The sequence below is a fragment of the Leptopilina heterotoma genome, unplaced genomic scaffold (genome assembly GCF_015476425.1).
Source record: "Leptopilina heterotoma isolate Lh14 unplaced genomic scaffold, ASM1547642v1 Lhet_103, whole genome shotgun sequence".
NCBI lineage: Eukaryota > Metazoa > Arthropoda > Insecta > Hymenoptera > Figitidae > Leptopilina > Leptopilina heterotoma.
In genome coordinates, this window is record NW_025110818.1 from 652,721 (window position 1) to 669,547 (window position 16,827).

General features: G+C 24.2%; 1 protein-coding gene across 2 annotated transcripts in view; it reads right to left on the bottom strand.

Annotated features, from left to right (window-relative positions):
- Nucleotides 1-16,827, bottom strand: part of LOC122501448 (insulin-like receptor) — a 141,177-nt gene that overhangs the window by 73,399 nt on the left and 50,951 nt on the right. For both annotated transcript variants that reach the window (XM_043610909.1, XM_043610919.1), the window contains 2 exons: nucleotides 13,508-13,558; nucleotides 1,087-1,814 (listed from right to left, as the gene is read on the bottom strand). In XM_043610909.1, the coding sequence (XP_043466844.1) occupies nucleotides 1,087-1,684 (598 nt within the window). In that variant the 5' untranslated portion in view covers nucleotides 1,685-1,814; nucleotides 13,508-13,558. The remainder of the gene's footprint in view (nucleotides 1-1,086; nucleotides 1,815-13,507; nucleotides 13,559-16,827) is intronic.

Sequence of the window (16,827 nt, forward strand, 5' to 3'; positions counted from 1 at the left end):
TGGAATAATAAGTAATAACTAATTAATTAATATTGATTAAATAATATTAATTAATAATGAAATTTTTATATAAATATTATCAATTTTAATATAAATAATAAGATAGAATAAGAAAAAAAAATTAATTGAAATAAAAAGAAATTAAAAAAAAGTAATAGACCCAGATTTTTCTGAAATAGCTTCCATACAACTTGTGTCACGTGCTGGTAAAATTACTTATACTCTGTTTTCATAATCAACGAACTGTGTTATTATTATATTCATTGTCTGCTTTTCGATCAGTAGATTCTGAACTTCGAACGATAATGAGAAACATGACTAACTATTATAAAATTTTCTCAATGATCCTATTACCAATGTTCAATGAAGTGAATAAATACTGATAAGCATCAAAAGTATTCCAAAAAATTTATATATATATATATAATTATATATTCTACATTCATAATTATTAAAAAATTAAATATTAATACAACCAATAACTAATTCTTAAAAATCTGAAAAAACTGTTTAATATTTATATTTGGGAAAAAAATTATAGTGGAAAAATTCTTTGTAAGAAAAAAAAGTTGCAAGTCAGATTTGCGCGAGATGGCACTTTAACTTTTATTTTAAACGGTCTCTTATTTTCTTTTATAAAACTCTTCTTCTTCTCAAGTAAAGAATAGAGCCTGTCACGTTTTCCTCCGCGAAAGGAATTTTTTTTTCAGCCATTTTTTCTCTTCGTCTTTTCTTCTTCTATGAACTTTGTTTACTAAGCTCGTGAAGAAACGGATTCGCATGTAAATTTTCTAAAATTCGAAAAATTGACGTTGTTTGTTAATTTTTTCCTAATTTTTTACAACGCGCATTTTTACACCTCTTCTGAAAGAAATGTTCCCTTTTTAAAAGAACAATTTTTAATGTTTTAAAAAGGTAAATTTTGTAAACTGAAATTAAAAAATAATCATTTTAGGTCTAGTGTTAAAAAAAGTGTTCTGATTTCTACACTTGTCGACGCTAACTGACCGCATAGAATAAAATAAGAGAAAATAATCGAAATAGAAAATAGTGTTTTTTTGAATAAAATAATAATTATCGACTCACCACCCGACTTGTTCCTTCCACCTGTTTTCGGAAGTTTAGCGACACTTGGCGAGACGAAGGTCAGCAATAATAATGGAACAATCAGCCAAATGAGTCTTCGCACAGTTTTCTTGGCACTGGTCCATCTCACAACACTAGAAACACATCTTAAACAACGACCCACGTTCACACAATTTCGACACCAATGTCCCTTTAAACACTCGACATTAGTTCTCGATGCACAAATATCCCGATGTCTGAACCGATTGTCCAGGCACTTACAACAGTCTTTATCTGACTCCATTGGCAAACTATGGAGTCGTTGACAGGCTTGACAAAATGTTTCCGCTATTTTGCAAGCCTCCGATAACAATGATGATGCTAATGATGCTAATGATGATGTTGATAATGATGATGACGACGATAATGTCGATGATGATGATGTTGTTGTTGATGATGATGTTGTTGATGATGATAGTGAATTGAGAGCACCAGGACAGTAGCAGCAACGATTCTCAAGAATCTCATCAGCGAATCTCGCCTGAGATATCATTGAATCGTCCGAATTCATCTTGGATGATAATAATTGTCGGCTTTTCACTCGCGAATCACTCCACATTTTTTTTTTTTTCAAGACTTCATTCTCATTCTAATGAGAGACATTGTTTTTGTGGGGCTCCGATTGCGCCCGACATTAAAGTCAACACTTCAGATTCATAATCATTGGCCAATGATCATGGTTCTTCATTCTGAAAAATAAAAACATATTTTTACTAACTAGTCCTACTTTCTTTTCTTGCTTGTTAAAGTTTAAAAATTATTTTGTTAATTAGTCTGTAGTTCTTTTCTAATTGTATCAAGTTTTATTAATCCGATAATTTTGTAGCTAAATTGGAATTAATCGGGCTTTTGTGCGCACTAAATTTACATGAGATTTAAATTAAAAAATTAAAAAATTTTAAAAATTTCTCTCATGGGCCTAAATTTTATTGAAAGTTAAATCCGAAATTAATTCGGATTTTCGTAATTAATTCTTTGACTTGGAAGAAGTGTACCTTTACTATAATTCGAATAAATATTTTTACTAATCTTAAGCAATACTTTTAACTAAAAATTAGTAACGGAATTTAAAAATTTAAACTACTTTCAACTCCTCGAATGTTCAAAACTTCGTAAATTCAATCCCTCGAAAGTTTAACTTCTCCATAGTTCAAAACCTCGAAAAATTTCACCAAATTCAAATTTCGAACTGAATCCGTAAAATTTGTCCGAATTTTAAAAAATTCTCAATGAATTTCATCTATTGAATTCGGAAAATTAAAATTGAATCCAAAATTTACAACTCCCTTCAAAATTTTGAAACAAATATAAAAAAAAATTTTCGAAAATTGAAAAATCTTTTCTAATTTCTATAATAACCAAATCCAAAAAAGAAATAGCTAGACATTTTCCAACCCCAACTAATTTTGAACTGAAATCCCGAAAATTCAAAATTCCTTTTACTTATAAAATATGAATTCGCCAAAAAAATTAGTCCGAAATTATATTAGTACCAATTATTTTCGTACTAAATTCGGACAAAATTAGTCCGAAACCTACAAAATTCGAAATAGTTGACAAACGTAAATGAACAATTTTCGAAACGACGTTTAAAATTACCACGATTATTTAGTTATTACTGCAATTTTTTAGTGGGCAAAAGGGGGGAGAGGGGGGGGCAAAAAAATTGTCAATGAAAAATTTCCCAGTATTTTTCTCACTAAAAAAATTTTTTTTTGTCCTATATATACAGAGATGACGGAGAGAAAAAAAAAAAAGAGAGAGAGAGAAAGAGAGAGAGAGAGAGAGACATATATACGTGAAGGATGAATGGTTTCTACGAGAACTCTCATTCAGACTCAGACTCGGGCTCGAGAATTACAAGAGTAGAAGCTTAAACATTACGGAATGAAGCTCTAATGACGCGCGCACCCGGAAAAAAACTCTCAATATAAGGCAGATAAAAAAAGAAGAAAAAAAAAATAAAAATGAAGATAGGAGAGTAGTGGAAAATATACGTGAATGCCGTGAGTATTTCTGAAAGGGATCTGCCATTAAAAAGAAATGAGGTTACTTTTGTTTCATTTTTAGAATATGCAGATTGACTTCACTCTTCCACTTCTTTTTTTGCAGATCCTCCTTTAAATTCGTTAAAATTACGTTCATTCTGTACCAAAAAAAAATTGAATTAAATTCATCTTTAAAAAAAAATTGTATTTCTTTTCGTTAAAAATAACCTCTTCTTCTTTTATTTTATTTATCTTTTTCTTCCCCCAATAATCTTCTTCTTCTTCACAAAGAAAAAAGATAATAACAAACAAACAAAATGCCATCTATAAAATTTATAAATAAATAAATAAAAAAAGGACAAAAACAATAATAACAAAAATAATTTTTTATAATTATCATTTATGCAATTTATTATTTTTATTTTATGCAATAAATTATTCCTGTTCCTTCCCTCCAATATATCTTTCTTTCTCACAAAAAAGAAAATAGAAAAAAAATAATAACAAATAAACAAAATGCCGTCTATAAATAAATAAATTAAAAATTAAAAATAAAAAACGCCTTTTGGAACAAAATAGTAATATTAAGAATAGTTAAATAATAGTAATATTATTTATTTATTAATAAATAAATAAAATAAATATTAATATAGAAATAATAAAAATAGTAAATGATACAATAATAATAGTAATTGTAAATGTAGTGAGTAGCTAAGTGGTTAGATGGTCTACATGGGAGCAAGTAAGGGTTTAGTGTTCGATTCCCGGTGGTTAAAAATTTTTTTTCTCTACTTTCTATTTCTTAAACTTAATGTTTAATTATAATAATAGTGATAATAATAATAATAATAATAATAATAATAATAATAATAATAATAATAATAATAATAATAATAATAATAATAATAATAATAATAATAAACGTAACTTGATAATTACATAACAAAATATAATATATTAACCCTCATTACTAAAATAAACCCGCAAAATAGGAATACTAAAAAAGAATATAATACATACATCAATTCTTGTGGTGCTGCATTCAAGAATTTATACGGTTTATAAAAATCTTCATTAAACGACATTGCGCGGAAGAAAAGTATTTCAAAAATCCCACAATAAATTATATGGTTTTTTTTCATGAGGAAAAAAAAAAAATATATATATATATATATATATATACTTATATACAATGTTTTACATGTTCATGTTCACCCCGCGATAGAAGTTTAATTCTCGAAGCTTTAGGTGTCAGAAAAGTCTTTTTTTTTTCTTTCTTCTTCTCGCACATATTCATATTACAAGTTGTGTGTGGAAGCCGAACGAGCGCTAAAATGCAAACGACGTCGTAAGCCGATTCGTAAAACACGCGAGCAACGTTAAGTTATACATTAAGCCGGGTAAAGAATGGCACAAAGTTCCTCTCTATACATTATCAAAAAAAAAAAAAAATTCTACTACCGTTAGGTAGTTGACTGGAAAGTAGTTAAGAGAAAAAAACTACTGTCCTTTTTTTTAGTTCGTCTATAACCCTATTTTGTGAATGCGGTTAGTTTTTAGTTATTCCTCGCAGTTAATTTGCAGTAAATTATTATTTATTACTATTTATTATTATTACTTACTATTAGTTATTATTATTATTATTATTATTATTATTATTATTATTATTATTATTATTATTGTTATTATTATTTATTAATATTATTATTCTTATTATTTATTAATATTATTATTCTTATTATTTCTAATATAACTTGCATATATAATACAAATATTTTAACATATAGCTTCTATAAAATTTTCTAAAAATAATTCGATTTTAATTAGAGTTGCCACAAAAATTTAATTTTGCTTTTCCCTGATTACCAGATGAAATGTTGACTTTTTCCCTGACCCTATTCAATTATTATTTTCTAGAATTTTTAACTAAAATAATTCTTCTTTAAATAAATTATTTTTTTATAATTTTTGGAAAAAGTTCTTTGAGAATTTTCAAATCCATTTGTTTACAATTCAATTTTACGTGAAGTTTAGATTATTCAAAAAATTTTCAATTAAATATTTAAAAAATAAAAATTTGAAATAGTTTTAAAAAAAAATCAATTAAACTTTTTGAAAAAAATTAATTCTATAGAATTGTTAGTTAAAAGTATGAAAAATTCAAATTCTTAAAGAGTTGAATTTGAAATCTTTTTGAAAATTCAAATATTTCTAAAAATTCACACCATAATGCTTTTAATATTCAATTATTATCTAAAATTGAGAATTTAAAAAAATTTTGTAACATAATTGAATTTCTGCCAAGAATTTTATTACTTTTGAAAATAATTAAATTGTTTTTTAGAATTTTATGGAAATTTATGAAAATAATTGAATTCTTGTGAAGAATTTTTTTACAATTTCTAGAAATAATAAGGGGCCGTCCATAAACCACGTGGACACATTTGGGGGGGCGGGGGGGTGAATCAAAAGTCCACGTTTGTCCATGAAGGGGAGGGGGGGTGTTAAAGCAAATGTCAACGTGGACATATAATCAAAGATATTTCCAAAAAAGATATCTTAAGCTTAATCAGAATGATCATAAGTTTCAGTTAATCAATTTCCCTGACAATTTACTGATATTAAAATTAATTTCCCTGACAAAATTCTTTTTACAGGAAAATATGAATGTTTACGGAAAATGAGTAACATTTATGATTTTAATTATTTTTTAAAATGACAATTATAACCCTTCCTGAATTCAATTATTTTCTACAATTTCCACCCAGTAAAAAAAAGTATTGGAAGAGAGCGAATAGTATTGTCGGTGAGTTTCTGCCAATACGGTTTTCACGCGAAAACATATTGGCAGAAACTCACCGCCAATACTATTCGCTCTCTTCCAATACTTTTTTTTACTGGGCAACTAAACCTTCGTCTTTGAATCAATTAATTTAAATAATTTTCCGAAAGTTCTTCTAAAATTCTGTTATATTTTTAAATTATTTTTGAATTTGATTGATAAATTTTAATTAAAAATTTTTAACATGATTGTTTTCTCTAAAATGTTAAAAATAATTTTAAAATGTTATTTTTTTGTATATATTTGAATTTTTGAAAATATGTAATTGAGAATATTGAATTTTAAAAAATTAGAAGCTAATTTTCATTAATTTTCATTTTTAAATTTACCTTTAAAGATTTTTTATTCTACAAAAATTGTAACGAAAGACTTAAAATAAATTAATTATTTTCAATTAAATTTTACAAAATTTCAACTATTCAAAAAGATTTGTTTATACAGGGTGGCCATTTTTTTGTAAAAAAAAATTCACGGTCATTTCCCGGTCATAAATTATTTTTCCCGGTCATAAATAATAACTCTGAAAATAAATTATTCCATGAAAGATTGAAAGAATTTCCTGATTTTTTGATAAAACTTTGACTTTTTCCTAAAACCTAAAAATATTTTAGTTTACTCTAAAAATAATTTTGAACTTAAATAGATTTTTTGAAATAAATATTTAATTATTATCCATTATTTTTCCATATAGTAGGTATTCAAATTTAAAAAAATTCAAATTTTAAATCCTTTAAATTTAAATAATTTTTAAGAATTGCTACTGTAACTTATTAACAATTATTTTCAAAATTTCAATTCAATTATATTCTAGAAATAACTAAAATATTTCTAAAATCCACTTGTTTACAAGACAATTTCATGAAATTTTGAATAATTTAAAAATTTTTCAATTAAATATTAGGTACATATTTAAAAACATAACTAATTTGAAAAAAATGTGAATAAAAATATTTTTAAAAACTGACTTATTCAGAATTTTTAATTAAAATCTTTTAAAATTCAACTTTTCTAAAACTTAAATTTGAAATTTTTTAAAATTCAATCTATAATAATTATTAATTTAACATTCTAAAATACAGAAAAGTTTGCTTATCAATAATTGCAAAAAAAACTAATTGATATTAATGCAAAATACGATTTTTTAAAAATTTATTTTCTAAAAAAAGAAATTTTATTTATTTTTATATACATTATTTATTATTCTAAAATTAATTTTTATAAATTTCGTATCACTTTTGTTCTAATTAGTTCAAATTTTTAATAATTCTTATTTGTTTTGTTATAATATTATTGCAAAAAAATTTTTAAATTGATTTATTTTTCACTATTCTATACGATGTGAAATTTTTTCTCATTGAAATTTTTTTGACAAGTTTAATTAAAATTATATTTTGTTTAATTATTGTTAGAAATAGAAAGAATTTAAAATTAAATTTAATATTTTCTTTTTCTAAATCTGTTACGTTGGACAGCAAAATTCATAATTTTCTTATAAATTCTAGAAATTGAATATTTTTATAGTACTTTTTATAAAATTCTCTGACAAAATATTTATTTATTTATTTATTTATGACATATACATATTAAAATATAAATAGATTTTATAGAAGATCGTTCAATCTTTTTTAATGAAATATAGTTAATACCTAAGTCTTGAAATAAATATTTTTATTTTTTCTCACAAAATAATGTGTGTTTTTAAAAAAAATCCAAAATCCCGGTCAAGTTCAAAATTCATTGTCATTTCCCGGTTTCCCGGTCCAGCGGCCACCCTGATTATAGTTATTTTTCACATTATAAAAATCAAAATAACTTGTACTTTTTTTTAACTAAAAATTGTGGTATTTTGTCGCAATTATTTTAAATGAGTCGAAAAAAGTCACAATTTTCTTAATTTCCCCGACAAAATTTTTTCCTGACATTTCCCTTACTTTACTGACATTCTTGCTTTGAAATATGTTCAAAAATAATCTTTTTTATTTTTTAACATACAGGAGTAAAAAAAACTTATTTTTTTAATTTGCAATATCCACGTGAACAATTGTATAGAGGGGAGGGGGTTTGACAAATGTCCACGACTGTCCACAACGGGGGGCGGGGGGGTCAAAAATTGGTGAAAAATTGTCCACGTGGTTTATGGACGACCCCTAATTGAATCGAAAACGAATTGAAGTCGAAAACGAAATTTAATAAAAATTTTAAGAATAATTACATTTTTCGAGGGAAAAAAATTTAATTCGATTAAAATTTTATTAAAAATAATTGAAATTCTGCAATGAGTTTAACTATTTATGAAAATAATTGAATACATTGCGAAGGAATTTTTAAAAATAAAATTATAATTAGTGACTAACTTTCCTTGATTACTTTCGAAAAATTTAAATAAAATTCTTTAAAAGAATTTAATTATTTTTAATAGAATTAAAGAAATTTCAATTATTTCAAAAATTTCCAATTATTTCTTTATAAAAATTATAAAATTTATAAAAATCTTGAAACAATAGAATTGAAAAATTTAAAAAATTTTATTTTTCAGAATTTTCAAAAAACTTTGCAAAAATTGAATTTTATTAAAAAAATTCAAGTGTGTATTTTTTTAAAATTAACTAATAAAAATTTTAATTATTAATCTTCGCATTAAGAAACATGAATACATTAGAATCTGACTTTTTATAAAATTCAATTAATTATCAATTATTAAATTAAAATACTTTGAAAATTCGATTTGTTAAAAAGTTTTTAATTAAATTCTTTAACAAATTTAATTATTTTCAGTTGAATTTCCCAAAATTTCTATTAATTCGATAATTTAAAAAAAAATTATTTACATTCTATATTTGAATCAGTGACTGATTTTTTACTATCTAATTATTTTTAACTAATTCAAATTTAGAGAACAGTATAAATATCAATAAAAATTGAAATAAAAAAGCGATTTTTGAAAAACAAATTAAAATAATAAAACTATTTTTAATTTGATGAAAAAATTCCTTCGAGTCAATATTATACACTTAGATACTTCAATAATATTTTTAGCAAATTGGGAAAAATTAGTTGACTTTCGTCTATATAAGAGAAGAGTGCGGAGAGGAAAAGATGAAAATAAACCCCAGTTTGCGAAATTGAGTGCGCTGCGACGTCAATAATAAAGTCACATTTCACGCTATATATGTCAAAATTGGGGTGACATTAATCCTGGGATGGAGTAGTAGGCCGGATGCTTCATCCTATTGTTGTTTAGTCGTAGTGTACACACATACAATATAGAACACATAAATGAAGCGCGCACCCGCACCATCGATCGTCAGTACCAAAATTTTGCGATGAATTTCAAGTGCCACGTGTATGTTTCCTGCGCGTGTCATATGACATGAATGAATTACTAAAATATATATATATATATAAAATATGGAATTTACTTTACGAATCCAATCTGACAGGATAACTTCCTGACTTTCCTAAGAAGAGTCAATCTCTCCTTCTCTCCTCTCTAACTCTATCTCTCTTAAATTCTCTCTATCTTTTTCCCCTCTCTTCTTTTTTTTCCTTCGAAAAAGAAAATTATTATCAAAGAAAAAGTGTAATAATTCGTTTAAACGGGGCATTGCACGTGTCTTAACTCCCTTGGGAAATAAACGTCCATTTTTATATATTTTTCCTCCTTTTTATTTCTTCTCCCTCCCTTTTTTTTTGTATATAGGTAGAAAGAGAAACAGAAATTATATTAAAAAAAAATTTATCCAGGGAGACTTTTTTTAAACAAGTATATACTTTTTCCTATATTTGAATTAGGGTCTTAGTGAGGAAAAGGAAAGTTTTTGAATAGTTCCTAGTTAGGCCCTTGTTAGGGCTCTATTTGAAGTAGGAGTTTTGGGGAAAAAAATTCGCCTTCTCATTTCATAGTTGACAAAAAAATTTAATTTTGTTTTTCTCTGATTTTCAGACAAAATTTTTAACTCTTTCCTGACCTTTTTGAAATTCAACAACTTATAATAATTATAAAGATGACCGAGTGATAAAATCATTATTTTAAATTATAAAAATATTTTTACTGTAACTTCTTTAAAATTATTTTCATCATTTCAATTCAATTATTATTTTCTACAGTTTTTAACTAAAATATTCTTCTTTAAATAAAATATTTTTTATAATTTCTGAAAAAACTTCTTTGAGAATTTTCAAATCCATTTGTTTACAATTCAATTCTACGTGACGTTTCGATTATTCAAACATTTATCAATAAAATATTTTTAATTAGAAAATAAAAACTTTAAATGATTTCAAAAAAAAAAAAATTCAATTAAACTTTTTAAAAAAAAATTAATTCAACAGAATTGTTACTTAAAGGTATGAAATATTTAGATTTTCAAAGATTTTAATTTAAAAACTTTTCAAAATTCAATTATAATCTAAAATTTTAAGTGAAATTCATTTTTAAATCAATTTTTATTAGAAAAATCTCTGAGAATTCAATTAATGTAAATACAAAAATAAATAATTTTAAAAATAATTGAATGTTTCTTAAAATTGAATATTCTCATTACGAATTTTATCGACAAATTTTTAAATAATTAAATTCTTTCGACGAATTTTAATAAAATTTCTAAGAATAATTACATTTTTCAAAAAATTTGATTAAAATTTTGCGATTAACTTTATTATTTCTGAAAATAATTGAATTCCTAAAAAAAAATTTTATTCTATATTTATAAAAATTATTGAATTATTGCGAAGAGTTTTTTAAAAAAAAAAATTAAAGAATACATTTATTTCGAAAAAAATGTATGTCAATTCTTTTTTTAATAATTGAATTGCTATGAAATTTTTATTATTTATGAAACTAATTGAATCCTTTGGAGAATTTTATTCAAATAATAAATTTTCAAATCTTTGAATTAGAAAAATTTTTTGAAAATAATTAAATTTCGGCAAAGAATTTTATTACTTTCGTAAAGAATTGAATTTTTGTAATGAATATTGGTCATTTATGGAAATAATTGAATTTTGCAAAGAATTTTACTAAATTTCCTAAAAATAATTGAATTTCTGAAAATAATTTTGATATTTATCAAGATAATTGAATTTTTTCGATGAATTTTAATAAAATTTTTAAGAATAATTACATTTTTCGAGAAATAATTGAAATTCTGCGATGAGTTTTATTATTTATGAAAAATTGAAAATAATTGAATTCCTTAAAAGAATTTTATTATTTGTGAAAATAATTGAATCTCTGTAAAATATTTTATTATTTATGAAAATAATTGAATTCTTACGAAGAAATTTATAAAAAAAATTTATTAATTGAATTCCTGTGAAATTTTTATTATTTTTAAAAATAATTAAATTTTGGAGCAGATAATTTTATCAAATTTCGTTTTTAATAATTGATTAAATAATTAATTTAATTAATTAATTTTTAATTAATTTAATTTAATAATTAATTCGTTTTTTTAATAATTCTTTTGGAAAATTTGATTAAAATAGATATTAAGAAGCATTGAATTTAGGCAAATTTGTTAAAATTTTTGAAATTAATTGAATTTCTGCAATCATTTACGAAGTTGAAGTCCACAACGTTTATCAACGAAAAAAATTTGTTTAATGCATTCAAGTATTATTTTTAATTTAATATTTAATTGTAAAGTAATTATTATCAAAATATAAACATCAATATTTTTTTTCTAAATATTTTTGTGTCAATATTGCTACGTTATTTTTAATTAATTTACTAAATAAACAATTTTTTTTCGTTGATCAACGTTGTGGACTTCAGCTTGGTAATCATTTGAAACTTCTTCAAAATTCAATTTTTTTTAGTGTTTTTAACTAAAATTCTTAGCTATAAATCGATTATTCTTAATAATTAGCTAAGTTTATGTTAAAAAATTAAACTAATTTCAGAAGAATTTGAATTATTAATATTTATCAAAAATCTAAGTTCTTTAAAATTTCTAATTAAATTCATTCAAAATTGGAATTTTATAAAATTTTAAATTGAAACCTTTTGAAGTTGATCTATTTATGAAAATTGTAAACACAACTCTTTTAAAATTGAATTAATTTTGAAGTATTTAAATAAAATTATTCACTAAATAATTTATAAATAATAATTTTATGATAGTTATTCAAGAATGAAGTTATTTAAAGAGAAATTTTATAGTTTATGAGTCAAACAAAAAAACTCCAAAATTCAGAATTTTCCTATGAATTCTAAAAATTTAATTTTTTCCAGTATTTTTAATAAAAATCCCTGACTTTTCCCCGAATTCAGTGTGACAACCCTAAAGCCTACTTTCTCCTAATGAAAATAGGAATTCAATGAAGAGACAGACAGTTTTTGAATAGTTCCCAGCAAGGCCCTTGTTAAGGCTTATTTTATTTTTTTAAATTCACTAATTTCTTTTTAAAAATAAACTAATTTTCTTCTCCACAAAAAATTTTAATTTCCCCAAAACTAAATTTTTAATTCACCGAAAATAATGTTAAATTCACCGAAACGATTAAATAAGCCGCAAAAATATTAAATCCACCGCCCAATAAACTTGAAATTCACAATTAATTTTCCTTTCCGACAAAAAAAACAGTTCTACCCTTTCTTTCTTTGAGAAAAAAGGAAAAAGTATTTAAAAACTTTTGTTATAGAATTTTTTGCTCTCTCTCTCTCTCTCTCCTTTATATTCCACGAATATTTATATGTCTAGTGTGTATATAGATATATAGTCGACAAATTTCCAAAATAACTGATAGTATTTTGCGGTTTAAATATAGACGCGCTTTAGCGACACTTGCGACGAACCGTGAACCAGTAGAAGCCACAACCGCCGCAACAATGTTTATGAGCGCGCTTCGATACTTAAACTGGCAAAATGTTACTTTATACTTTTCATTATGCTTCACGATTCGAGAACAATGAAGAACAATTACACATAGTGTCGTCGCGTCACCGTGACCAACGTGTAAAAATGACCTCCCTATTATTGCTGATAATAGTATATTAATTAACTCGATTCATATTTCCTTTTCTCTATTTCTCTATACGAGCTCTCAATTTTTCTCTAATTTTCCTATTAAATTATTTTTTTTTTGCTACATATTATATTCTTTAGCGAAACATATAATTCCGAAACTTTGGCCCAAGATTTAGCTAATTACTTGGACAATTATTATTGCGAATGTCGACCTAAAGTTTGGCTAAATATTAGGTCAATTATTACTGCCAATATTTGCCCAAGATTTAGTTAATTACTGAAACAATTATTATTGACAATATTGGTTCAGGAATTTGTTAATTACTGGACAAATTATTATTGACAATATTGGTTCAGGAATTTGCTAATTACTGGACAAATTATTATTGACAATATTGGTTCAGGAATTAGCTAATTACTGTTATAATTATTATAATTATTAAATTTAACCTAGTTTTGGTCAAATATTAAGGCTAACTATTACTGCCAATATTAGCCCAAGAATTAGGTTAACAATTGACAAAAATCTACTGCCAATATTAATAATACATAAATTAATAATTAATTAATTCTCAACTCACTTTTTTGGAATCAACTCCTTCTCGAGGCACTTTGAAAACTACATCATGAATCTGTAAATGAAAAAAAGTCGACATGAAATTTACAGTTTAAATAATTATATACCAAAACAACTAGTAAATTAACTTAATTATATGCAAATTTTAAAGCAAGTGAAAAGGATGGAAAATTTTTAAATGAGTCGAAGAAAAATTTTAACTTTTATCATCGTCTTTTAAGAAAATTATTGTCACTTTTTAAAAACTATACAAATTGAAGTAACGACATAAAATAAAAATAAAAAATAGAATAAAACTAAAACGAGAAAAAATAAAAGGATAAAAAAAGTAACAATAAAAAAATTAATTGATTGAATAAAAAAGTAACAAATAAAATTTAAAAAGTTAATTAATTAATTTTAAACAGTACCTAACAAATAAAATTTTAAAATTACCAAAAAATTAAAAAAAGTAAAAATAAAATTGGAAAACTAGAAAAATGTAAAAATAAAATAAAAATAAATAAAAAAATAAAAATGAATAAATAAAATAGAAAAAGCTATCTACTACAAAAAGAACAATATTAAATATTAAAAAAGTAATGAAAAAAGTAAAGATAAAATAAATTAGCAAAATAAAAAAATAAAATATAAAGAAACTAAAATGAAAATAAATAAAATAGTCAGAAGGTAAGAACAAAAATTAAAGATAAAAAAATGAACAATGTAAAGATAACATGAATAAAGAAAATAGAAAAGTAAAATATAAAAAAAACTAAAAGAAAAATGAATAAAATAATAAAATTAAAAAAAAATTTTTAAAAATGAATAACGAAAATAAAAAATAGAAAAATGAAATATAAAAAACTAAAATAAAAATAAATAAAGAAAAATAAAATAGAAAAAACTAAAATAAAAATAAATAAAGAAAAATAAAATAGAAAAAGCCACAATAAAAATAGTAAAATTGAAGATAAAAAAAGAAATGAAAAAGGTAAAGATAAAATGAATAAACAAAATTGAAAAATAAAATATAAAAAAGCTACTTAAAATAAAAATAAATAAAATAAAAAATAAAAATGAATAGAGAAAATAAAAAATAGAAAAAAAGTAAAATCAAATCAGGGCTCGAACCAGTGAATTATTCGAAAATTCTTCAATGAAATATATGGGGGATTTCACGGGAAGTGATCCGGCCTCATGCGTTTACACGTCATACTTTGATGACTTGTAGTTTGCTTTAAAAAAAAGGTAAAAATTAGATAAAATATGTTTTGGAAAGGGGTTTTCGTGTACTTTTAAATAAAGATGTTAGTTTTTAAAAAAAAATTTTTTTTGACCTTGAAAATTAAAAATTAAAATTTAATTTTCATTTTTTTGTACAATCGGTATTTTTTTTTTAATTTTTTTTTATTTAGAATGAAAGCTGAGCTCTTTTCCTATCAAAAACATATCTGCCCAAAATGGGACTAGAATTATTAATACTAGTTAATTAATTTTACAAAAAAATTAAATTTTAATTTTTAATTTTCAAGGTCAAAAAAATTTTTTTTTTTAAACTAAAATATTTATTAAAAAGTACACGAAAAGCCCTTTCCAAAACATATTTTATCAAATTCACATCTTTTTTTTTAAGCAAACTACAAGTTATCAAAGTTTGACGTGTAAACGCATGAGGCCGGATCACATGTTGTACAGGACTCATGCGTTTACACGTCAAACTTTGATAACTTGTAGTTTTCTTGAAAAAAAAGATGTGAATTTAATAAAATATGTTTTGGAAAGGGCTTTTCGTCTACTTTTTAATGACGATGTTAGTTTTTAAAAGAAAAATTTTTTTGACCTTGAAAATTGAAAATTAAAACTTAATTTTCATTTTTCTCTATAATCGGTATTTAAAAAATTTTTTTTTTTATTTAGAATGAAAGCTGAGCTTTTTTTCTATCAAAAACATATCTGCTCAAAGTGGGACTAGAATTATTAATACATGAGAAAAAACATTTACTTTTGCGCTAAAACAATGACGCGCTGCGCTCTCGCGCGCTGAGTTTCACCTAACTACTTTGGATGAGCACCGTCAATAGTGCTAATTTCATCCGACAGATGTCGCAGAGCTTGATCTGAGAGTTTCTCGAAACTGAGTTAAGTTATTCAATACTATATAAAGGACTGCTTCTCCGTTCAAATTATTACTGCTATAAATTTATTTTCTTTAAGAAATTTACTACAATTTATTAGCAAACGATTGATTAATAAGGTAGGTGGATTTTACTATTAAAAACTTAGTTTTTTCTTTATTATTTTTTTTATTTTAGTTTTTTTTCGTAATTTTCGTTTCAGCTGTTTTTAATTCGTGTTTTTTTAATCTTTATTTTCGGCAAAATTTTTTTTTTAATTTTGAACTAATTTTCTAAAATTGAAAATTGTAATTCAAAAATCATGTCATCTACGAAGGAAGAAAAATCTACGAAAGTATGGTCCAATACGTGTTTTAATCCGTTTAATAAAAAAAACCACAAATCAGTTGATATTAGGCGAATATCTCAAAATTTACTATTGCGATTTCCTTCATTAACTGCAGAAATAAAAATTTGTTCTGCTTGTAGAAAGGAGCTTAACAAAGTACAAGAACTACCTTCTGAAAAAAAAGAAAAGTTAACAGAGACGTGTGAAGATGAATATCACTTAGCAGGTGTCGAAGTTTTAAAACAAATTAAGGAAAAATTCCAAGAAAGTACTAGTCGTGACGAAAAAATGTTACTTCTCACACTAGCTCCAAAATCTTGGAGTCGTAAAAAAATAGCATCTGAATTTGGAACTTCCGAACGCCAAGCTGGAAACGCTAAAAATCTTGTTGCTAAGAGTGGAATTCTGACACTTCCAAATCGCAAAAAGGGGAATCCATTAAGTCTCGATGTTGAATCATTAGTCAAAAAATTTTATGAGGACGATAGTATGAGTCGTTTATTGCCGGGAGTTAAAGACTGTGTTTCAGTACGAATAAATGATGAAAAGGTTTTGGTTCAAAAAAGATTGATTTTATGCAATTTAAAAGAATTGTATACAGAATTTAAATCACGCAATGAAGAAATTAAGATAGGCTTCTCGAAATTCACGCAACTTAGACCAAAACATTGCGTTTTGGCGGGCAGTAGTGGCACTCACACGGTCTGTGTTTGTGTGCATCACGAAAATCTTAAGTTGATGTTAAACGAAATAGATATCCAATGCTTAACAAACGACTCTAGTATTGTATTAAACAACTATCGTGATTGTTTAAAGCTTTTAGTTTGTTCAAATGCAACACCTTGTTGTATGTTTGGAGAATGTAACAACTGTCCAGGC